Source organism: Amia ocellicauda, chromosome 10 (genome assembly GCF_036373705.1).
Source record: "Amia ocellicauda isolate fAmiCal2 chromosome 10, fAmiCal2.hap1, whole genome shotgun sequence".
Taxonomy (NCBI): Eukaryota; Metazoa; Chordata; class Actinopteri; order Amiiformes; family Amiidae; genus Amia; species Amia ocellicauda.
Window position 1 is genome coordinate 14,696,605 of NC_089859.1, and position 25,825 is coordinate 14,722,429.

The following is a 25,825-nucleotide window of genomic DNA, read 5'->3' on the forward strand; positions in this document are numbered from 1 at the left end:
GCCATAGTAGTGTGAACTGTGAGACCTTGTATGATCAGCATGTGCAGAGCAGGAAGGCTGTTTCTAAGCTGTAATGTTGGTGTGTTGCTGAGGAGCATTTTACACATCAAGAGCAGTGCTCTCCAAGAGTCAGGTTATCAATCACCTGAAAATGGCTTGCTTGCTGATGATACAATACACTATAATATTAGATTACATAGAATTCACTGAATGCAGCACTGAAAACAGATGTAACTCTCTAGTGTTAAAACCCCACTGTAATAAAGCCCAGCTGGACAGAATGTGGGTTTTCCATGTTAATTTTACTGATTGTTATAATAAATAACAGCTTTTCCAAAATCAGCCCAGGGTGCAGTCCAAGGTTTGTGATCCACCCACCAGGGTGTATTTTATGATGTATAATACGCTGACATGAGCTCATTTGTTTTCAAATGTCCGAAGTGCACGTGTTAAATATGCAATGAAAATAATCAACAGCTTGTGACTTGGAACATAAAACTTAAACCTGGACATGTGAGGACACTGGCGTCAGGAAAGGATCGGCATATCCTGGGAATACGGGTTTGCGCTTTGATGGCACAGATCCTATGTGTGGGCCTGGAGCGGAGCTGCTGATCAACCGTTCCATACAAGTACCCTGGGGCAGTCCTGTGACTGTATATCAGGATCAATGAGCTCTCACTGGATCTCCCTTCTGAGGGAAGGACGGGATACAGTGAAAGTGTAGAACACCATCCAGATGGCTTTCACAGATAAGTAATAATGACTTTTGATTGTGTTGCTTAACTGCGTTTTTATAAATAATCCTCCAAGTGAATAGGCTGGATCGCCTCAACCCAGCAGATGAAATAACCACCCGATGCAATTTCCAGTCACTGTGGGGGCGGCTGCTTACAGACCCTTCCCAGCTGTGGGCTTGTCTCGTTTTTTCCACTCCACTGGCATTAAAAAAAAAATGATGGATCTTTTTAAGAAGGAATGAGGAAAACAATGCAGTTGTCTGTTCTGTAATTATAAAATCTGCTATTTTTCCTTCTACTCCTTTTGTGTTTTATCAACTTGCAGGCCATCGCTCTAAGTCTTTACACGATTATGAAAGTAACTGGAAAATAGACCCTCAAGTTATAAGTTGGAGAAACAAATCTCAGCCATGACCCAGTATTTCTTTTCTTTTCTTGAAAAGCAGGTTTAATAATGAAAAAACTATTGAATGTTTAAATACAGTAATAAAACAATTATACAAAATAAAACAATGCACACTTTGTATAAAGCAATTTGTATTTGATTTCGATGTATTTTTTAAAAATAACCAATTAATTAAATCTCAGTTGCTACCAGAGGGGCATTTGAGAGCCTCTGAAGGTTTTTTAAACTCTAACCAGGATATGAAGATGATTTTGCCAGGAACTTCATTTGTTCAGTGGTTCAGGGAGGGTTTATTGTAAACCTCTATTACCCAGTACAGGATATGTATTTGGTTTCTGCAGCATAGCACCATTGCATTTGTTAAAGAGTTTAAAATGATATAAATAATACTTTGTACAGGCAGGCTGGTCTTCACTTATGTATTTGGAAGGAGTACATCTGAGCCACAGTCCTGTGATCAAGATTTTAACCTTTGCAAGGTGTCTGTGGGCACTTCCTTTTTCAAATTAAATTCTGCTTTTGTAACTTCTTAGCTCAGGTGCCCTGTGTTGGGTAGGAAAAGGGAACAGGTTTGTAATCATGCTTCAAAATTAAGCCCAAGTGTTTCCACTGATGCCCACTTATCCTCATTTTAGGCCTGACATAACCAAGCTGATCCCCTTCATTCTTATTAGGATTTCCATGTCACTGTGATCAGATGGCATTTTTACAGGATATTTATTTCTCCAGTACTTAAACATTAAGTAACTGAAGTGCTCAGGTGGTGGTGGAATGTATCAGGCTGTTAATTAAAAAGTCCCTACAGGCCATTTAAGGGCTTTGCTTTGGATCTTTGACAGCTTGTTGTGTGGGTTTCAAGCTGCTGTACTGCCTTGAAGACTACTTTGGTTGGATCTCAGAAGTTAAGATAGGATGGCTATGTTCAGGATCTGGATGGGATGAATATATGTCTAATCCTTTTGCTTCTGGAGGTGGAGCTAGGGGACCCATAGATGGAACTCTTCTTTTAATTAGGTTTTGAACTTACGTCCCCATGGAAAATACACCTTGGGTCACTCTGGATTGAGATGGATTCTACTCAAAGCGCATTACAATGGAGGGCCTAGATGAGCAAATGTCAGAGGGAGATGACAGCCTAGCAAGCACACAGAAGAGCACTGAATTAAGCAGAGCGTTTTAGAGGAAGGGGCAGCTCCAGTGCCAGGCTGAATAAGAAACTCTAAAGTCCTGCAGCACCTGCCTGCCTCCAAAGCTGATTGTTATCCCTTTAACTGTGCCTGAAAAGTGTCTCTCTTTGTGAAGATTAACACGGTGTAAATCTTGCAAGGTGATAAGGCCACGTGCAGGTCGCAGACCTTACAGAGTTCAGCGCACCAAGAGCCTCAACTCTTCAGTTTTGCTCTGCACGTGCTTTGCCATGGGTTTAGAAAACAAGAGTCATGACAACAGAAAACATCCACCACTCTCAATTTAGGACACCATTTTTTAATATAAATATATATACAGAGAGAGGAAAAACTCAATTATTTTTTAATAGGCTTTAGCAGTTGACACACAAGCAAGTGAGCACATTTGTTATTCTTAGTAATAAATAAAAAAATAAGAGATCTGGTGTTCAGAGATAATGCAAATTATACTGCTGGTGTTTTTATCTGGGCTGCCTAATGTGCTGGTGCAAGAGACATTTTGCATTCTTTCTATTTACAAACAGTCAGGGGGATTCCCCTAGGTATGTGGTGGTGAAGATAAAAAGCAAAATACACTCATTACTAACCAGATCAACTATAAAAATATACATTAGACCACAATAACTTCTCATTTAACAAACTGTTTGCATGTTTTTAGCTGCTATGTGTTTCTTCTTTGGTTTTAATAATCCTTCAGGAGACCTTGATGCCAATCATCGTTTTTTTGGAGGGTGGGGTGGGAGTGTGTGCAATTCTGTTTTCTTTTATTATTACAGACTTCTTGCAATAGTGGGGCCTATGTCTGCTTAAAATGAATAGTTATCAATTATCAATAGCTCTGCTTTATAAGTTCTATCACAGTGCTTGAACTCTGGTTTACCCTGGTCTCTTAAGCTGTTGAACATTGTTATCATTAATCTTCATAATTCAGACCCAGGCTGCACACTTTATCGGCAAGGAGACAGGAAGAAGGAATTCCATGATAAAAAAGTTGTGTATTTTACATGAAGGAAAACTTGACTGCTTTCACATCTGAACAAAGTAAAGGTTTAAAGGGTTACGTGATTAGACAGGAGGGTGACGGGAGATCACGCTACTTCTTAATTAAAGAATTATCCCCATATACTGTATTACCTTAGCAGTGTTATCCCTTCTCAGTGTGTCAAGCAGACACTTCTTCCTGGGAGCAGTCAGTATGTTTCCAAGAATCCTCTTCACTTAAATTTTTTTTCCAGTTTTGAGAGACACTTTGTGATGACGTGACTTTGAATCTTTACCAGATTGTTTGTGCTGAAGGAGATTGCAGCAGTAAAGACCTTTGTCTACTTACTCTAAGCCCCTTAAGGCTAAGCTCCCTCGAAAATAGACATCTCAAAACAGAAACTTTATTTAGATGCAGAATAAATAACACCTATCAGTTCTTATTTGCACTAACTATGTTCGAAATCCTGATATTATTAACACTTTTGTAACAAAACTGAACTGTATTAAGTGGCAGCAGCACAGTGGGAGGGCCGGCTAAGTACCTTTGGTAACTGAAATAGGTTAACCATCTTTTTGGAACAGTTATATGTGGTGAATTGTAAGGTTAACAAAAATAGAGGATGGAACTAACAGGACTAATCATCAGTTTTAGTTTGAGACACAATTGGTTATAAATGTAACATATATATATATATATATATATATATATATATATATATATATATATATATATATATATCAGAAAAACAAAACTGATATTAAGCGTACCTCATAGATTAACCATGTGCTTGACCTGTGCTGATTTTACAATGAAATGTCCCCCTCCAAGCACTAAGAAGCACTATAAAGACTGAGTGGAGAGATTGGAAAGTGTGGATAATGTAGTGCAGACAACCAGACTTCCTGTAATCATTTTTGAAAAAGAAACAAAGAAATGAAATTGAACGAAGCTGTAGAAGAAAGCAATGGAATGACACAGGACAAAATCAGAATAGGAGAACAAGGGTTTGTCTAAAAAGGATGTTGCGGGTATGACAGGGGGGAGATTTAGCAGCTGGCTACAGGCACACAGCGGGACAGTAGAGGAGGCAGGAGGAGTCCGAAACAGAAAAATAGGGAAAAAATAAAAGACTTGTGAAAACTCAAGTGAGGGATGATTATATCCAGATGGGGAGTTGCTGCATTGCCGACTTCCCATACAGAGCAAGAGAGAGAGAGGGTGACAAGGGAGAAAATCGAGGGGGAGGAGAAAAGGAAGAAGAGGCAGCACAAAAAGTTTGGAAAGGAAGAAAACAAAAGTGAGACAGAGGGAGGCACAGGCACTCCACCTGGGTTTGGAGCTGTTTTTCGGGAGAGCAGAATGAAGGGGGGAGGCGGTTGTAGGGCTGGTTTCAGAGTTGGAGGGTGTCTCTCCCAGCTGGAAGGAGGTCAGAGAGCCGGGGTGTGTGTATGTGCAGGGGGGCAGGCTTGTTCTAATTCTAAAGTGAACCCAGACTGAGGTTTTGTTTCTGACTTTTTTTTCCGGAGCTGAAAGTCATTTCCTCTCCCTGCACTCTTTGGGGGCAGTCAGCTGTTGTTCCTCTCGACTGCAGTCGCTTTAAAGGGGCTCAAGAGACGCATTGCCCAACGACCCAGTTCTGTGGGCATGCCTGGCAGTGCGCGCAGACCTGAGAGAAGCCCCAAGAGAACAGAGAGGGGTGGGGGGGTGGGGGGGGCATGTGAGGATGTGAGCATGATTGTGGGCTTGCCCCAGGTCTCTGTATTGGAAGGGCTACAATCAGCTGAACTATATAGTTGTGTTCCGGGGCCTTATATGGAAAATTGGAGAACCACATGTAGTTACCGGTTCTGCTTTACTCTATAATGTACATTTTAATGGCCATTCCTGTCTGACATCTCCTGCATTTTAAGGATGGACTGCTTTTTTTTTTTTTGCTTTTTTTTTGGTCGGCTCTTTTGTTTAGCTACAGAATAAAAGCTTTGTTTCAGATTCATCTGCTGCCACTGGCAGCTCAAGAGCTACAGAATTGATCACTGTTCTTTCTGCATCCTTGGTCGCAGCAAATGGCAACTACTCCTATCGGATGACTAGTGTTCTGCAGCTGAGGACCAGCTCCACGGCAGGCCAGATTTTGGAGGTGTAGAGTTGTGATGCTGGGTGAAAGGGGCAAGTCCTTACAGGGAGTGGATTGGTTAATAAAGTGAGGACAGCTCTGCTCTATGGATGGATTTTACTATGCCATAATTTCTTCTCTCAGCATTGCACTTCAGTCATGCATCAGAGGGCTGATGATCAGTAAGTGTCTTCCGCTGACTTCCTTCACTAGTGCTCTATTTTCACTTGTTTCACTTGTGAGTCAGCAGGTGTTGACAAGTAGCTGCACCCAGGAAGAGAGATTTCTATCTGGACCCCACAGTACAGGAGCAAGGATCAAACCCTGCTGGTCGTCCTTTTTGTGGTTCGTTTTGACCTCGGTGGCTTTGGATGGGGAATCTTCGCGTTGGCATCAACAAGCCTGGTCTGACTCCTGGCGCTGGTCATTAGACCAACCTGGCATTTGCACTGAGACTCTTTACCTTGTATTCCCATCACCATGACCACAGCAGCTTGGTACCACCGTGACATCAGCCGTGTGCAGGCGGAAGACCTGCTGGCTAAGGCCGGGAGAGATGGCAGTTTCCTGGTACGGGACAGTGAGTCAGTGCCCGGAGCCTACGCCCTCTGCCTGCTGTGAGTAATTGCCCCAGTGTCAGTCTGTCTCTGCTCCCTCTGCTTGTGTCATTGATGGAGGATAAATAAAAATCTATTAACCAGGGTGTATGAAAGAACATTGCCTGCCTGGCTGCCTGTTTGTCTGCAGACTTGGGTATATTGTAAGTGCTTTTGCTTGCAGACTGAGTAAGACCATCTGCCTTGTAACTTGATATTCAAGTAAACAGTGACAAGAACGCTGATTCACAAATATCACAGTGTGAGAGAAAGCCTTCTTGTTCAGTGTGGGGCAATAATAGAGAGTAAACAGAGAGAGGGAGCATGTGGGGAGTAGGAGGAGGATTTTCAGCCTGTTTACATGGTTGAACGGGGCAGGGGGGGCTCCAAATCCGCTTCCACCACCCTGCTCCGGCAGAGGAAGTGTGCTCTGGCCCCTATGCTGCACACTTTCCACTCAGACCCTATCCAGCCACAATCTCCTGCCAGCCAGCATTCCTGGAAGATGATCTTTCCAGATTGTTTTTTTTTCTCCTAGATTTTCCCTATATAAACAGCATGCACTCATGATTAACTCCCCTCAACCGCACAGATATTTTATTGATTTCGGCATGTTTGCGAAGCCCTTTATATATCTGCCAGCCCCATGCCCGTGCCCGCGTCCTCCAGGCACTCAGACAACAGGTTGCTCTGCTATTGAAACGCTTTGCAGCTGCTCTCCCCTGAGGTGCTCCATTACTGAATGCTAACAACCACCTGCTTTTTCAATTTTGGTGTGCCGGGAAACCTGCATTTATATTTCCAAAACAGTGTTTGCTTGTTTTTATGTTTTTTCCTCTGCAGTGTAAGCTAATACTAAATACACCATATTATAAAAAGAACTGACACAACAGGCAGAATTAAAAAGGCAGTGGTTTACAATACATTTAACAAGGTGTTAGTCCACACTTTGCCTCAATGCATACTGCTAATCTTTATGATAGCTGGCTGCAGAAATAGTCTAGTCTCAGTTGATCCTGTGAATTGTTTTGGTCATTCGCTGTACATGCTAAGGAGATAGTGTTTTGGGAATAATCTGTTGTCCTGATACAGTAGATGTTGCATCAAAGTATCTAGTGGATTTTTCACACAAATGTTCTGGAGGTATGTGATTACTTTTGGTTTAATTTGATGCTGGACATATGCAGTCAGGACTTCAGTCATTGTGTGGACTTTAATTATGCTAATTACCCTAATTCCTGTTTGCAGGTTCCAGCGCCATGTTCACACATATCGAGTGTTGCCGGATGAGGAGGGTCTGCTGGCTGTCCAGGTTAGTGGTGCTGGAAAAACATACATCAATTTGTCTACTACTCAGAAGTGCGAGCAGAAACAATAGATTATTGTCAGGAGTAGTGCAGGCCTCCCTTTTCTGGTAATGGATTGTGCAGATGCTATGTAGATGCTGTTTTTTGTAAAGGGCACCGTGAGTTTGTATTGTGGTATTGTGGAAAGCAGTGTCCTGCCAGCATTGTTGGAAATGTTTGGTTCGACCCACATCGAGGTTGGGGACTGACTTTAGCCCAGAGTTACTCATCAAAGGCGTTGTTTCAGATGGGGATTTTTATTTATTTTTTGGCTTGAATTCTGCTGTCACTACACACACTGAATTGCAGCCCCACAAATGACACAAGCATCTAAGCAACAAGGATCATGATGGTGAAGAGTTATAATCTGTCCCATGTGTGTTTCAGGGAGTATGGGGGGCTGTCCCCTTTAAAGCGGCAGAGACTGCTCTTAATTAACGCCAGCAAAAAAAAAAAAAAAGCCCATAAAACTGCATGCACATTCCTTTACAATGTCTATATACAACTATTGCAACTGTAGTCTGACCCACCATTAAAGTTGGCAGTGTCTGCAGAGCAAGCAATTATTACGAATTCCTAACTCACCAAGTTGGAAACACAGAGAGCCTCTATAAAGGGCTAGTACAATCTCAGTCGATTCAGTAAAAGCATTTTTAAGGTCTGCTTGTGGGATCAGAAAATGTACACTACACACTACAGCTATAAATCCAATGTACTGAAGATTGCCTGTGCGGAGAAATATTGTGTCATTTGACTTGACCTGTGACCTGTTACTGATAGTGTAAAAATGTTGATTATAATTTTCCTTTTCATGGTTCATGTCTTGACAACAACAGGTTAAAGTGTAACTCAGTTGTTTTCAAGATGACTTTTCTCGAGGGGATTGTGGCTTCTTGATATATTTTTTATATATAAATATACATTGAAAAATATAACATATATATAAAAAATAAACTTGAGCTCAAATGTTAAATACAATGCTGTTATCTTTCATGTCAAGAATACAACCCAACGGGGAAGGGGCCAATGTGGTTACGATGCCACCTCAGAATGCATTTTGTCTAAAAACTTAATATTTCATATTTCCTGCTTGTATATAAACCCCCACATACAGTAACACATTCTCGTTTTTCAGAATTCTGCGACTTACTCTGTCAGTGGGCTTGTGTGTAATGCCTGACTTATTTCAACAGGAGCAACAGTCTTTTGGAGTTTATATCTGTCCTGGCTCTTTATTCCTCTCACTCTTCTCTGTCTCGGTGCCATTCTCTATTTCTCTGTTCCATTCCCCTTTCTCCCACTCTCTCATTTCTGTTCCAGCTAGTCCTATTCAGAAGACTCACAATTCATAACAACAGTCATAGTGTCCCCCAGGCTGTTTGGACAGATTTGCACAACTAGTGAGAGTATACACCTATGCACGCAGGAAGACAGAGCACACCTGCTGGCCTGTAAAAGTTCAGCCATCCACACACATGTGCTGTAAAAAAATATTGTTTTGGCTAAAGAACTGTGGCACACAAACCATCAACGCATGACTTCTCAGCACTGGCAGACTCCCGGATGTGGGTGATTGTGACAATATTTCCCAGGCAGGCACCTGAGCTTTCAGCTTCACTGGGCTGCCATTCAGTCGTGTGCCACTTTCTTTTTCTTTTCTTAGCACCTTTTTCAACTATTTTTTCTTCTTTCTGTCAGACAGAGGGCCAGTCCCCCTGTACTTCCTTCCCCTGTGCAGGGTGAGTGCAGTGATACCAGTCAGCTTCAGTTTCCTGAATTAGACTGTATACTAATTGGCACCACAAAACAGACTAACATCTATCATTGGGTCATGGCACAAACCACACACTGCAGAGTTCAGACGGTTTCCTATGAAAATCTTTTTATTTTATTTTTATTTATTTTATTTAGAAACATGACTGGGGGGGCTAACCTTGTGATGTGTGACACCTTGTTAACATGCAGGTCTCAGAGTGCAGCAGGGACCCAAGGAAAAACTCCAGCATTCACAGATCACGTCAGCCTGCAGAGGAAGTGTCTAACCAAATACTTCTTCACTAGAAAAATGCGTATTCGTTTTGAAGAACTGCACGGTTCATTTGAGCGCATAAACCTCATCCTTTTAAGTCTGGTTAAATCTGAGTTGGCAGTTGTTTATCAGGTTCTGGATGCTCTTTCCAACTGTCTGTGGCTTAACCATTAAAAGCTCTTCAATCCCAGTTTATTCTTGGCACCTTAAAGGGCCAGCTGTCCACTGAAAGAGGTTGTTAGAAATGACAGCAGCAAGACTGGAATATAAATATCCAGGTGTCTTACCTCTTTCAGCCATTTGGAATACAAAGCACAATGATTAATTATATGTACTTCTTAAAATGAATGGTCAAAAACTACTACTGCTACTACAACTAATACATTAATAAATTAATAAATAAAAAGATAACAATAAATTATAATCTTACATAACATTTTAAATCATTAGGATATCATCAGAAAGATTCTTATTCCTGTCCATCTCTTCATGTACTAATCCTCTCTCTGTGCTCTCAGTGTTGGCAGTGCTGCAGTAATAGATGTGTCTCTCCCAGCAGACATCACAGGGGGTGCAGGTGAACTGTTTCCGGACCCTGGCAGACCTGGTGTCAGGGTACCAGCAGCCCCACAAAGGCCTGGTGACTCCCCTGCAGTACCCTGTGGGCCGCGAGGCAGAGCCAGGGGACGAGGGCTCAGGTGAGGCAGGACCAGGTGTCAGTCTCTAAGCAGAAAGCTATGCCTGAAAACTGTGACTTTAAGTGTAGTTTAGATCAAGAGCAGCTAAACACACATTGTTTATATATGTATTTGATTTAAAATATAGCTCAGCTCTGTTCAGTTCAGATGTAGCAGCAGTCACTGACTGAGTTAATTTCCTCCCATGCAGACGGTGAAGATGAGAAGCCTGGGGTTGCGTGGAGTCAGAGTGGCGTGGTCCAGCCCTCAGCCAGCACCGCGCCCCCTGCTGGCTCCCCCAGCCCCCATCTGCTTTTCCTCCAGAGACTGCAGGAGTCCTCCCCACCCAGGTACACACACACAAACCTTAGCACACTCTCCTTACTCATTCACAGTGCTCTTCTCCTGTGAACCACAACATCTGACACCTCATAATCATTGTCATGTAGCAGAGGTTTCAATATATGGTGACAGTGTACCTATTTTAAGGGCAAGGCCTGCTCTCATTTGAAACACACATTTATACAGATGGTTAGTGCAATGCAATCATATTTAGGAATTTGATTGGCTGCAGAATTATTTCATTTTGAATGCATTCAGCCCTGTGATTTGTTCACAAGTGTGCCTGTCATTTGCAGTATGGCGGGCGATGTGATTGGCCTGCTCAGCGACTACCTGCGGAGTGAACTGCTGCTGGACCTAGAGGGGGTTCGCAAAGGGGGGTCCAGCCTACGCTTCCTCAACAGGACCCTGGGAAGTGCATGCGAGGGTCTGCACAAGTACGAGCCTGCATTAACAACTGAAGAATACATTTGTATGTGCTGAGCTTTAAACGGTGGTGTTGGCTCGATGAGGGCCTCCTGGGAAGAACTGTGCTGTGATCTGCAGGAATGTGTTGGTCTCCTAGCATTTGCTCAGCAGGTTTTCACAATGCCCCTGTCTCTGCAGTGAGATTGACCTGACCATGTCCAGTCTGGAGACACTGGCTAAAGTGTTTGACCATCCCAGCTGCCCCCTCAACTGCCCTGGGACACAGGTACTCTGTGCCTAACACTGCCACACACTGATCAAGCCTTACCTAAAATAAGGACAAACCTTTTAATCTAAGAGTGCTAATTAGTGCTAATTACAATTTTACCATTGTTCTGCATGTCAGGAATGACATATTTAATTCTAACCGCACTCGTGCATTTCATCAGAAAATTTTCCTTTTGGTGCGAGGTCATTAACACACAAAACACAAACATGAAGAACATCTGCACTTGAATGTACCCTTTTCCATATTTAATTAATGCTTAATAAGGAATGAAATACGAAATTCTTTCAATTCAATTTAATTGAAAGTGACCTTTTATTTCCAGAATTTGACACACAAAAAGAACAGCTGTCAAAAGGTATTACACTTTCTGAGCTTCTGTCATAGAACACAAAATTGGGAGCATTAATACAGAGATGTTATTTATAATATATATATATTTAGAATTACTGCTATTGTATAGAAATAACAGCTAAAAATTCCATAGACATCAATAATGTTTGTCTAAAAATGCATTGTCTTTGAAAATATGACTTGCAGTGCCCTCTAGTGGTGCTCAGATGGTGTTGGAATCCATTTGGCTTCTGCTGTGGTTACAGAAGAATCCCATCTTGTGTTTACTGGCACAAGTAAACATGCTGGTGAAAAATATATTAATCAACATGGCAATATTGTTTTGGCAATTCACTGTTTATATTTAACCCTTTTGTATTTTCCTCCTTTCCTCAAATTTCCATCTCCCTTTCTCTCTCTCACTCCCTCTCTCTTTCTCTGTCTCTGTCTCTCTCTCTTTCTCCCCCTCTCCATCAGGGTATGGGAAAGGGGGACGGATTGGACCTGGAACATCTGATCTGCAAAATTGCAACCCTGTGTAGCCTTCTCTCCTCCCTGGAAAAGAAGGTACTAAAACTGGGAGGCCCATGCTGTCGAGCCCCAGGTTTAATAATGCCTTCCATCCCTTTCAGCATCATATAAAAGAACAAACAATAGCTGTAACAAAATAATCTTCTTCTGTCCCTATTCCTTAACATTCAATGAATAATTAATTAAATTAATGTTATTTTGACAATACAAAGCATTACAATATTATGCAATACATTCCAATGAAGATTTTTCAAGGCCATCTGTCAGTTCTGCAAAAGAACACAAGAGTGGTCCAATATTATGACTGTTTCCTATATAGGACAGTGTCTTACAACACCAAGGGGTGTAGTTTGTCTTTTTCACAGCCACTGCTTATGCTTCATTCAAGCAAATTACAGTATACCTCCAGAAGAATACAGTCTGACAAGCTGTGCTCTGAAGCAGATTAAGAGAGCACATTACACACAGGTTTTCCCCCTCATGTACAAAGTATGTTTAGCATTAGGAAACATCTTCTGAAAGGGGGAGGACAGATATGTTCAGGGTAAGTGAAAGAACTGTTCCTATACTTCATCTCTCCCTTTCCCATCTTCTACCTTCCAAGGTGCTGAAGGCTTTACAGGAAGCAGTGTCCAATCACAACCTGGCATCACAGCCCACCCCGCCCCCTGAGCCCGCGCCTATGGCACGCCCTGACGTCAGAGCCACACCTGTCCACACCTTCCAGGTGAGTACGTGAATCAGTTCAGGTATGATCAACAAACACATTATCCACCTCGGGTGTGCAGCTGGTTACACAACCACATGGAAATCTATTATTTGCTGAATGACTGTGATGTTCATTAAATTCAACAATAATATTTGTTTTAGTTTGAATGGTTGCAGTACAAAAATATACAGTGGTGTGTTAGGCAGCATTAGGCAGTACAAGATTAGGGACAGACAGTTGACTTGCTATTCCACTATTGATGTTAATTGCCTCCTCTCTGAATACCTAGTTATAGGTCAAAACCTACTGTCATGCTAGTTATATTTATATAAACCTAGCAGCTAAGTTTGACATTATACCCAGTAAGTTCTGTTGGGCTATGCTGGGTTCAGTAGCTGTGTCTGTTCTAGAGGACATCATTTAGCCCATATTTCAGTCAATCTATCAAAAGCTCCATTTTCCTAGGATGTGAGGGAGCCTGTAGATGAAAGAGACCCATATAGACAGACACCTGGTTTACCTAGTGTGTGTGTGTGTGTGTGTGTGTGTGTGTGTGTGTGCAGGTGAAGGTGGTGCGCTGTGGCAGGCTGTCTCTGCGTGTGGACGTGGATGGTGGTCTGCTGGTGTTCGACGGGAAGTCAAGGTCCTTCTGTGAGGAAACGGTGTCACATGACAAGAGTGAGTACACTGCACAGGGGGAGGGGAGCACACTCTGCTTCTCAGAGAGCGCTGATACTTTAAGAAGTTTGGCACAAATATTTTTGACTTTTTGTCTGTTCCTTTCAGTTCTCCAGCTGGTGAAGTTCCAGAGCTCCCCAATCAGGCTTCGTGTAGTCCTGGGTGGCCACAGGACTCCCCCGAGGGAAATAGTCTTCGAGAGTGCCCGGGTCAGTGCCTCCCCGCTCTCTGTCCCTGAATAATAATAATAATAATAATAATAATAATAATAATAATAATAATAATAATCTGCAAGAGAATAGTACTAATAGACAAATTATAATCTCCCTGAACGATCAACATACCCCACAGTGAGCCATACCTGCTCCAGTCATGGCATCTCACGCATTCAGTCAGAGTGCAACAACGAGGGCAAGAGAACGGCAGTCTAACACTTCTCTCGCACTTTTTTTCTCACTGTCTCCCTCCCCCTCTCCCACGCACTCCTCTGGCAGAAACGGGAGGCATTCTGCCAGCTCCTCCAACTGATGAAGATGAGACACTCTGGGCAGAGTGAGCCGGACGTCATCTCTGTGTTTGTCGGCACCTGGAACATGGGTAAGAAGGCATCATGGAATAATTGAAAATACATTATTTTTATGATTATTATATTGTATATATTATTATTATTATTATTATATTATTATTATATATTATTAGTTTATTATGTTTTAAAATATCTGTCTGTATATCTCACTTGGAAAACTTGTGGTCACATTTACAAAAGTCGGCCTGACCATACAGGAAACTGAACTGTGTGTTTTCTCTGTAAACGTCTGATTGGCAAGCCTTTCTCCCTCCATTTCGCCTCCCGTACCCCTCACCCCTCTCCCCGCCAGGCGGCTCCCCCCCACCTCGCTCTCTGCTGACCTGGATGTCGTGCTGTGGTCTGGGCCGAGTCCAGGATGAATCGACTGCAGTGCTGCCTCATGATGTGTACGCCATGGGCACGCAGGAGAACGCGCAGGGAGAGAGGGAGTGGGCTGAGCAGCTGAGAAGCACGCTGAAAACTCTCACCCAGATCGACTTCAAACTGGTCAGTTAAACAAACACAGACTGTTCCATGCTGTGCCGGCATCAACACCCATTGTGTCAAGGCTAGATAAGAGAGAAATCAGAACACACTGACTCATTAGTGTTTTAGGAAAAGCTTTCACAATACAAATGCACATTCACGTGGTCACACTTGCTCACATATACAAACTGTGAGGGTCATGGTGTCTGTATAGCCACAGGTAGCTTGTATTTTTTCAGTTTGTTACTAATACTACTTTCCCTGCTGTGAACTGCTCTCTCTGTCTGTCCTGCAGGTGGCGCTGCAGTCCCTGTGGAATATCAGGCTGGCAGTGTTCGTGAAACCTGAACACGAGCACCGCATCAGCCACGTGAACATGGCGAGTGTCAAGACTGGCCTGGGCAACACTCTGGGTATGACAGCCGGACACCATGGGCGTCTGTTGGAAGTCCTACCATTTCAACTGTTTTCTAACCTGTTTTCAGCATCAATGTGGCAGTGAACTGTCCTCGGTCATGCTGGTATTTATATCTCAAGATCCTGATGCTTTGTTTTCACATTTAACAGAAGGTGCTTTGTTCATAATCCCTTCTCCTTTTTTCCCAGGTAACAAAGGAGCCGTGGGAGTTTCTTTTCTCTTCAATGGCACCTCTTTCGGATTTGTCAACTGCCACCTGACCTCTGGCAGTGAGAAAACGCTGAGGTAATCACACTGCACAGACACAGTGGGATCTTTGCACATAGTTCACAGTCTGCCTCGTTTACGTTTTTCCCCACCACATGCACCCTGTAGAGGTCTGGTTGTTGGTCCAAATCTGAATTATAGTTCTATCTGACTGTGACCAGGATTCCCATAGGGCTGGTCCAAGATTTGTTGATTACTACATAGGTTTTGGTGGATTTTAAATGGACCAGGAATTACCCTTGCCTCCTTTTGCAGCAGTGACCCCAGTGACTTTCTGGGAAGGTTATAGTGAGTGTGTGTGTGTGTCTTCACAGGCGGAACCAGAACTTCCAAGACATCCTGCGGTTGCTCTCCCTGGGGGACAGACAGCTGAGCTCCTTTGACATCAGCCTGCGCTTCACTCACCTCTTCTGGTTTGGAGACCTGAACTACCGGCTGGACCTGGATGTACAGGTTTGTCTCTTGTCCCACTGGGTGCTGGTGATATACTGGTATTCTAGATTTAACTTACATATCCCCCACATTCATTTCAACAACTCCAAATTCTCACTACCTATATCTATAACAGGTATCTCAAACCCTGGGCCTAGAGAGCCCCAATCCAACAGGTTTAGAGGTCATGGAGGTCATGAAGCAGGTGGTTTGGTAAATTCAGTCATTTGGAATCCATTGGGAGCAATCACCTGAATACCTTCATTTTCTCAAAACAAGAGTTCCCTTGCTTAACTTGCTTAAGTGATTAATAACTCACATGTAATTAAATAAAATATGATTTAGGATGATATATAAGATTAAGTGGATTGGGGTTCTCCAGGACGAGGGTGTGGGACCCCTGATCTATAGTCCACCTTTGGGCAGGAAGCAAAGGATTTTGAAAACAAATAAATCAAATGAAATCTAAAGAGAGATTGCAGAAGGCATCGTTTTTTTACATGTACAGATTAGCAAAGATTCTTCATTAGCCTGTTCCTATTATCTTTTCAGTTGTGTGTGACCCATCTAAGAGGGAAAAAGCTGGCTGCCCTTGATGTTTAAAGTTGTCATAAAGTTAGTTCTCTTCTGTGACTTGTCTTCATTGCCCCCTGCAGGACATTCTGAGGCATGTTGCCAAGCGAGAGTTTGAGGAGCTGATGTGTGCAGACCAGCTGACTCGAGAGCGACATAAGAGGAAGGTCTTTGTGCACTTCAGTGAGTATACCCCTCTTCCCAACTTTCGCCCTCAGGACAGTTTATAGCGTTACAATAAGAGATGGAAAACGGGTTCCACACAGAGCAGAAAGAACAGGTAAAAAATACCAGTTTGAGCAATACCAGTTTAAAACATTTGGATACAGGAAAACAAACATACTCTAATGTTCATTTGTTTGCTTGCTTATATAATGCAAGTCTTTACTGCTGGCTTCTCTCTCCCTACAGATGAAGATGAGATTGTGTTTCCACCAACTTACCGGTACGAGCGCGGCTCCCGGGACTGCTACCTCTGGCAAAAGTACAAGACCACTGGGGTGAGACGGTTTACACTAAGAGTGTGTCTTACACTGCCTGGCATTGAGAGACAGGGCATATAGGGTAAAAAGGTACCAGTACACTAAACCAAGATATTTCTTTAAAAACTCATGATATTCCAGGTTCGGATCAACGTACCCTCATGGTGTGACCGCATCCTCTGGAAATCTTACCCAGAAACCCACCTATGCTGCACTTCCTATGGTGAGTAGAAGTGACCACTTAGACACAACCTACCTGCACATTTACTGTCAAACAAAAATAATAACCGATAAAATATGTTTTAGCCGGAGTAGTCAGGATACCCATACATTACAATAATATTTGTTTCATATTTTGTTTAATCATATAAAATATGTACTTATCTTGGTCAGTCAGAGTATATGGGTTCCATCAGTTGACTAATTTGTGTGTGTCCCCACAGGCTGTACTGATGACATCATCACCAGTGACCACTCCCCTGTCTTTGCCACATTCCAGGTGGGAGTGACATCACAGTTCATCTCCAAGACAGGTGAGGTCATGTGTAGTGGAGGCAGGTAACAACACAGATCAGTTCTGCTGCTGATCACATGAACCCTAACCCTAATCCTGTGATGTGATCAACATCAGAACTCAAATGAAGTGCATGATGTGTTCCTGGGTTAATATTGTAGTATTCATATATTATTCATGAGGAATTTTAAGTGTGACCACTTTAATCTAGAGTACTAAAGCCCAGGTTAAGGAGCACCTGAAATGTTTTCACTTACCATGCAGAAAAATGAAAAATATGTGAACAAAATAAAGATGTCCACACACTTATCTGCACTTTAAAAACATGATAAGCTTATTTCATAATGGATGGTGAGTCAGCATGGTTTCAGCACAAAAGTGCCTTCATTAGGGTGAAAAATCATTTACGTCTGTGCACTTAACCCACTCATCTTAAACCAATTTTCCCTGCAGACTTGGGTTCCAGTGATGAGCAAGCCTGTATTGAGCTGGAGGGTGTGGAGGCTATTGTGAAGACTGCAAGCAAGGCCAAGTTCTTCATTGAGTTTCACTCTTACTGCCTGGAGGGTAAGGGGATGTGTTATTCCCTATGGCTTGCACCCACACCAGGCATTGTGAAATATTGAGCATTTTCTGTTTAGAATTTGTTCTTTAGCAAGTGAGACAGCCAGTATGACGCATCATCTATTAAAATACTGCTCTGACACAATCTTATTTCTATTTTAAGCTCTGGTGCTCTCAGATGATAGATTTGACTGAACTTTTCTGTGCCCTTCCTACTGTCAATTCATGTAACGTTGCTCTCTGTGTCCTTTGGGTGCAGATTTCCGTCGCTCTAGTGAGAACGATGTTCAGAACTGTGAGGTGCCTGGATTCCTGAAACTGGGCTGGACAGCAAAACAGCTGCCCAAGGTAAACAGAAATCACAGTCCTCTGTTGTTAACAGACAAAAGAGCAGTCAACTTTGACCACAACTTGCTTTCTGTTTCTTCTCAGTCACCCTCTCAGCTCCTCATTGCAGCCCTCTTTCTTCTTCTCACTCTTCTCCATTTATCAACCTATTGTAATCGTTGGATGGTACAAGATTGCTGGATGCTTTCTCATGGCAAGGACTACGGATGATGTCCTGGAAGAACTTCAAGTCCCTGACACCCCTGTGCCTAATAAATGGGAGATCTAATTGGACAATGAGAGACAATATACACTCACCTAAAGGATTATTAGGAACACCTGTTCACTTTCTCATTAATGCAATTATCTAACCAACCAATCACATGGCAGTTGCTTCAATGCATTTAGGGGTGTGGTCCTGGTCAAGACAATCTCCTGAACTCCAAACTGAATGTCTGAATGGGAAAGAAAGGTGATTTAAGCAATTTTGAGCGTGGCATGGTTGTTGGTGCCAGACGGGCCGGTCTGAGTATTTCACAATCTGCTCAGTTACTGGGATTTTCACGCACAACCATTTCTAGGGTTTACAAAGAATGGTGTGAAAAGGGAAAAACATCCAGTATGCGGCAGTCCTGTGGGCGAAAATGCCTTGTTGATGCTAGAGGTCAGAGGAGAATGGGCCGACTGATTCAAGCTGATAGAAGAGCAACTTTGACTGAAATAACCACTCGTTACAACCGAGGTATGCAGCAAAGCATTTGTGAAGCCACAACACGTACAACCTTGAGGCGGATGGGCTACAACAGCAGAAGACCCCACCGGGTACCACTCATCTCCACTACAAATAGGAAAAAGAGGCTACAATTTGCACAAGCTCACCAAAATTGGACGGTTGAAGACTGGAAAAATGTTGCCTGGTCTGATGAGTCTCGATTTCTGTTGAGACATTCAGATGGTAGAGTCAGAATTTGGCGTAAACAGAATGAGAACATGGATCCATCATGCCTTGTTACCACTGTGCAGGCTGGTGGTGGTGGTGTAATGGTGTGGGGGATGTTTTCTTGGCACACTTTAGGCCCCTTAGTGCCAATTGGGCATCGTTTAAATGCCACGGCCTACCTGAGCATTGTTTCTGACCATGTCCATCCCTTTATGACCACCATGTACCCATCCTCTGATGGCTACTTCAGCAGGATAATGCACCATGTCACAAAGGTCGAATCATTTCAAATTGGTTTCTTGAACATGACAATGAGTTCACTGTACTAAACTGGCCCCCACAGTCACCAGATCTCAACCCAATAGAGCATCTTTGGGATGTGGTGGAACGGGAGCTTCGTGCCCTGGATGTGCATCCCACAAATCTCCATCAACTGCAAGATGCTATCCTATCAATATGGGCCAACATTTCTAAAGAATGCTTTCAGCACCTTGTTGAATCAATGCCACGTAGAATTAAGGCAGTTCTGAAGGCGAAAGGGGGTCAAACACAGTATTAGTATGGTGTTCCTAATAAATCCTTTAGGTGATCCTTTACATGAGGAATACATCTTGTGTTCTTGTGTGTCCCAGTTCCCACCTAACACAACATCCCCCAAAGTATACAGTATTGCCGTTAACAGTGTTCCACATTCTCCCACTTATGACCTTCCTATTCCAGTTCTCCCTTCTTCTGAACTCCTCATCCCCAAACTCTCTCTCTCTATGTGTGTGTCACCAGCTTGTCCCCCTGCTCTCAGACATGGAATACCTCCAGGACCAACACCTCCTTCTCTCCATAAAGTCCTGCGATGGGTTTGAGTCCTATGGTGGGTAGAATTCCTTTTTGGTGGAGTTACCTTATCTTGTTTTTGAACTTTCTACAATGAGGCCACTTTGCTCTCTGTCTCCCCCTGCAGGCGAGTGCTGCATTGCTCTGCGGTCACTCATCGGAAGCACGGCTGAGCAGTTCGAGACGTTCCTCACTCACCGGGGGGAGGAGATGGGTTCTATACGGGGGAAAGTCAGGGTTCACGTGCCCAAGGACCGCCGCAACACCAGAGAGAGGATCTACGGTACTCTTTGCTGACCTTTAACCCTGCTCCCCACACAGCACTCAAGCCAGCTTAATTCTCTGGCTCTTCCTCTTTCAGGTTTCCCAGAATAGACAGTGAGCAACTGACCACAAGCAGATGCATCCTGAGCTGCTTAGGGGCCACTATAATAAGTGTGACCTTAGGTCAAAGTCAGGGCTTCTCTATGACGACAGATACAACATAATACACAACGTTATAGACATGCAACCAAAACAATCATCCAATCTACCTTTGGACACACAAAGAAATCCGCCTTTAGTAGTCTGTCAAGTCTGTCACAAAAGTATCAACTGACAATTCTAATATATATATATATATATATATATATATATATATATATATATATATATATATATATAAAGAAGCTAGGGATTCTGAGCTTTTATGTTTTTTCTCATGGCTCAGACTGGGCCCACATTGTCCACACACGCTGCTTCAACCACAATTAATCTCTTTGTTTGTCCTTGTGGTTGCATTGGGCCTTCTTCACATATGCATAGCTACAAGGGCAATACAATACATTCTGATTCCAGCAGAGTGATCCTGTTCTCCCCATGTCATGTAGTTTTAAATCTGCAGTGTGCCCCATTTAGAGGGATGTGCTGGTTGTTCTGTGTTTGTGAATACCTGCCTGTCTCACACAGAGTGGTTTTGCTTTGAGAAGGATGAAAAGGGTGAGGTCAGAGGTCGACTGTCGCCCCCAACAACGAGCGGAGCCAGTACACGGTGAGGTGACAATCTGCTTTACCACTCTGTTGAATGAATGGTGCTCCTATGTTGGACATTCCCTCTGCTGTTTCTGTTCTCATTAAGATAAGGCATAAGGCATGCTGGGCTGCCGAGCAGGGAAAATCACATTATTCTGCCTTACCTGCTTAACAAACAAGATCTGCGAAGATTTGGAAGGATGGCGAGTTTATGTAATGATTATTATGGTGTTATGATCTGTTATGTAAATACAGATCATTAATTTAGGGAACATTGTAATTTAATTCAGATGACAGTGCACATTTGGAGGACATATACATGCTGTCAGCATCTTTCTTGTGCAGGTATGAGGGTTGTAGCTAAAGGATATACAGCTCTGGAAATAATTAAGAGACCACTCCAAGTTCAGAAATCAATGTTAAGTGGTCTCTTAATTTTGTCCAGAGCTGTATAACTGACTTATCCAAAATCAAATTAAGAGAAAATCATTTTAGACACACACACACACACACACACACACACATATATACATACACACATATTGTGATACTGTGCTGGGCCACACTTCTCAACTTCCTCCCAAACTCTTCCAGAACCGGACCTGCCCCTTCCAGTAGGGCTCCCAGCAGCTACACCAACCCTGCCTACTTCATTTTCGAGGGGGTCCCAACCCTGCGGAAGGTGAATGAAGACCAGATCCTGTCTGGCAGAGAGCCACTGGAAGTGTGGTCCAAAGACTGTGTCCTGCAGTTTCCCAGAGTATCAGTAGGGGCGAGCCACGACAGCAGAACCCCTAGGAGATCCAACTTCACCGAGATCGAAATCCCTGGGTGCCTCCCGGATTACAGGTCCCCCCGTGATTGCCAGCCCCAAACTGGCTCCTCCTACCAGCTCTTCCCTGCCAAGGACAGGTCCACGGGAACAGGTCCTCCCAGGGATATGCCACACACCTCTCTCTATAAAGATCAGCCACTTTATAAAGATTGCATGGGGAAGGATTTAGCGTCTCTGTATCAGGACCACAAGAGTTTGTACATGGATCAGAGGGGATGGGTGAAAGAGAAGCCTTTATCATACCACGATCAGTCAAAGCTCTATAAGGACCAGTTCAGTAGCAAGCGGTGCAGGCTGTATAAGGAGCGATCCCCTTCAGTGCACAAGTCTGCCTTGTTCTATCCCTCTGCACACACACCCCAGTCTGAAGCTATGGCCTCTTGGGTTGTGGAACCCCCGGCGGGCACATCCGGAGACCACTCCCTCACTGCTCTACAGATTGCCAAGTCACTTAGCGAAGTGGACTTTCAGCCAGTGGACACTGAATACTCTGTCCCACGGAGGCAGGGTCAAGGAAGGGATCCTGGCTATGAAAGAACCTGCCGGACTCAAAGTGGCATCAGAGGCTGCATCTGGGAGAGAGAGGTAACCGCTGGAATACCGGCACATCTGCTTCTAGTTACCCAGCGTATATGTGACGTCCCTAAGGGTCACAGTCTAATGTAATAATGTCCTGCAGCTGAGCATCTCCAGGAATGGTTTTGCGTGGTTTTCCAAGTAAATCAGAAAATGATGAATTAGCATAGTTATAGCAAAATAAATAAATAAATCAGTAAATGAATAACACAAACTTCCACAACTTCAGCTTGAAAACATTTCAGTGCAATATAAGAAAGAGGTTAATTTTCAAGCAGGCCATAACTGTCCTTGATGTTTGCCAGCACACGTCATGTGATCAGAACTGCGTTTCTGTGTTTCACTTCCTGTCTGTAGGTGATGTCAGCTCACGGGGGCCCAGAAAATCTGCGGGAGATGCTCAGCTCTCTGGGGCTGCAGCGCTACACCTTGGGCCTCAGCCTCAAGGGCTGGGACAACCTGGAATATTTGAGGTGAGTGGGAAGTGATCGTTTACTCATGTAGCACCTCTCTTCAGTCTGTGCCCTGAGCAGATGGCTGAATTTCAGTTGTGGTCTTTGGGTTAGACAAACATGCATGCATTATCAGAATTATGTATCCCTAATTTAACAGTAGAAATCGGAGACAGTTGTGGGTTACTTGGTGCGTCAACAGATTATTCTTTATTTGTGGAAAAAAAAGAAAAACACTTCCACAAGAAATGAGCTATTTTTAATTTTGGCCAGTCTGATTCATTTTAAACACTGAGTATCACAGCAATATCAAAAATATTTTTAAATACAGTGAGGGAAAAAAGTATTTGATCCCCTGCTGATTTTGTAAGTTTGCCCACTGGCAAAGAAATGATCAGTCTATAATTTTTATGGTAGGTGTATTTTAACAGTGAGAGACAGAATAACAACAAAACAATCCAGAAAAATGCATTTCAGAAAAGTTATATATTGATTTGCATGTTAATGAGGGAAATAAGTATTTGATCCCCTATCAATCAGCAAGATTTCTGGCTCCCAGGTGTCTTTTATACAGGTAACGAGCTGAGATAAGGAGCACTCTCTTAAAGGGAGTGCTCCTAATCTCAGCTCGTTACCTGTATAAAAGACACCTGTCCACAGAAGCAATCAATCAATCAGATTCCAAACTCTCCACCATGGCCAAGACCAAAGAGCTGTCCAAGGATGTCAGGGACAAGATTGTAGACCTACACAAGGCTGGAATGGGCTACAAGACCATCGCCAAGCAGCTTGGTGAGAAGGTGACAACAGTTGGTGCGATTATTCGCAAATGGAAGAAACACAAAATAACTGTCAGTCTCCCTCGGTCTGGGGCTCCATGCAAGATCTCACCTCGTGGAGTTTCAATGATCATGAGAACGGTGTGGAATCAGCCCAGAACTACACGGGAGGATCTTGTTAATGAAGTCAAGTCACCAAGAAAACAATTGGTAACACACTACGCCTTGAAGGACTGAAATCCTACAGAGTCCGCAAGGTCCCCCTGCTCAAGAAAGCACATGTACAGGCCCGTCTGAAGTTTGCCAATGAACATCTGAATGATTGAGAGGAGAACTGGGTGAAAGTGTTGTGGTCAGATGAGACCAAAATCGAGCTCTTTGGCATCAACTCAACTCGCCGTGTTTGGGGAGGAGGAACGACCCCAAGAACACCATCCCCACCTCAAACATGTAGGTGGAAACATTATGTTTTGGGGGTGTTTTTCTGCTAAGGGGACAGGACAACTGCACCGCATCAAAGGGATGATGGACGGGGCCATGTACCGTCAAATCTTGGGGAGAACCTCCTTCCCTCAGCCAGGACATTGAAAATGGGTCGTGGATGGGTATTCCAGCATGACAATGACCCAAAACACACAGCCAAGGCAACAAAGGAGTGGCTCAAGAAGAAGCACATTAAGGTCCTGGAGTGGCCTAGCCAGTCTCCAGACCTTAATCCCATAGAAAATCTGTGGAGGGAGCTGAAGGTTCGAGTTGCCAAACGTCAGCCTCGAAACCTTAATGACTTGGAGAGGATCTGCAAAGAGGAGTGGGACAAAATCCCTCCTGAGATGTGTGCAAACCTGGTGGCCAACTACGAGAAACGTCTGACCTCTGTGATTGCCAACAAGGGTTTTGCCACCAAGTACTAAGTCGAAGGGGTCAAATACTTATTTCCCTCATTAACATGCAAATCAATTTATAACTTTTTTGAAATGCGTTTTTCTGGATTTTCTGTTGTTATTCTGTCTCTCACTGTTAAAATACACCTATCATTAAAATTATAGACTGATCATTTCTTTGTCAGTGGGCAAACGTACAAAATCAGCAGGGGATCAAATACTTTTTTCCCTCACTGTATGTAATTATAGAGCGACCTTACTAAAAATGCCCTTGACAGTATTTAACAAGCAAGCAGTAAAATTAAAACAATGAATGGCCAATATTTCAAAATTTTCAAAAAGGAGATTTTTTCTTAAAATAATTAATTTGCATTGGTTCATCTTTTAATCCAAACTAGAAAGGTGTTTTGATCAATCAGACACACTGGAACTTTGCTCTGTGTCACCAAGGTTTCATCTCTATGCCTTTGTGTGCATCAGTAACTGTGTTCATACTCAAGTCATGCTTTATTCTAACAAGGCATTCTGGGATTGTGGATTCTTAATTGATCCTGACTTTCTTCACAGTGGCATCACAGAACAGGATCTCCTAGCAGCTGGAGTGATCAATCCCTCTCACCGAAAAAGGATCCTGGAAAAACTGCAAAAATTCTGGGAATGATATGAATCCTGCAGAACTGGAAGTTATGGTGGAACTTGGAGATTCACTATAGTCTTTTCCTACTGGGGTTTGGAGGCTGGGATGAGGACATTTTAAGATCCATTGCTTTACAAATGATCAGACAGGACTGGCACTGGGTGAACTGATCAGAAGGCACTGCATTTGGAGAAGTCAGTAATTCTCCTGACGACTCAACCCACTTGTCATTTACCTCGAGGCAGTTTTCACTACTCGGTATCACATTCAGTATACAAAGCTGTTAATATAATCAAAACCATATGCTGAAATTATTTTTCCCAGAAAACTAAATTTCATCGACGATTTAAAAAAACAAATCTGTTTTAAATAAAAGACTCATTGCAGAGATTGATCTTATCTCCACTCTGTGTGATAAGCACCACGTGATTCCAGTTGCAACATCAGATTGATGTCCGTCTGATGTCTAATCAATCACAAGGAGGAACACAGCACACTGTTTGACCCGTTCTCACCCTGTTAAAAAATGTTTTGTAAATTGCCTTTAATATACTGCAGGCCTTGTAAAACACTGGAGATGAATTATATAGCATAAAATCGCAATTCAAATTTCCCAGCAAACATTTTTATGAGGGCTATAAGGCCTTTTAAGTTGTATTGACTGTTTGTGTACAAAACAGGGGCACCTTTGTCAGTTCCATCCAGCAACATACTTGACTTTGGCAGGTATGTTTGTCTTGTAAGAGGGAATCTACTTTCATCTATAATAGGCTGTGTCTTTGTGTTTTAACTGTTCACAAACCCTACAGACTTTCCAGTGCAATAGCAGATTGTGTTTCAAGTCTCTGTGTGAAGTCTACAATCCAGTGCATCCAGACTCAGTGAG

At 43.1% G+C, this 25,825-nt stretch overlaps 1 protein-coding gene across 1 annotated transcript; it reads left to right on the forward strand.

The window, feature by feature from the left end:
- The first annotated feature begins 5,058 nt into the window (after positions 1–5,058).
- Positions 5,059–25,338, forward strand: inppl1b (inositol polyphosphate phosphatase-like 1b). The gene is made up of 27 exons (XM_066715155.1): positions 5,059–6,048; positions 7,276–7,339; positions 9,962–10,100; positions 10,291–10,429; positions 10,718–10,858; positions 11,028–11,115; positions 11,926–12,015; positions 12,584–12,706; positions 13,252–13,366; positions 13,475–13,575; positions 13,861–13,963; positions 14,245–14,441; positions 14,716–14,833; positions 15,027–15,123; positions 15,420–15,558; positions 16,194–16,293; positions 16,522–16,610; positions 16,734–16,815; positions 17,036–17,125; positions 17,560–17,673; positions 17,930–18,018; positions 19,718–19,805; positions 19,896–20,051; positions 20,717–20,798; positions 21,374–22,199; positions 22,548–22,663; positions 24,870–25,338. The coding sequence occupies exons 1-27, from the start codon at positions 5,912–5,914 to the stop codon at positions 24,961–24,963; spliced, it is 3,717 nt and encodes a 1,238-aa protein (XP_066571252.1). The 5' UTR covers positions 5,059–5,911; the 3' UTR covers positions 24,964–25,338.
- Positions 25,339–25,825: the final 487 nt, after the last annotated feature.

Coding starts and splice junctions, on each gene's coding strand:
- inppl1b (XM_066715155.1), top strand. CDS start 5,912: ATGACCACAGCAGCTTGGTACCACCGTGACATCAGCCGTGTGCAGGCG. Junction 13,576..13,860: donor TAGTCTTCGAGAGTGCCCGG/GTCAGTGCCTCC, acceptor CTCCTCTGGCAG/AAACGGGAGGCATTCTGCCA. Junction 16,294..16,521: donor GAAGGTCTTTGTGCACTTCA/GTGAGTATACCC, acceptor CTCTCCCTACAG/ATGAAGATGAGATTGTGTTT.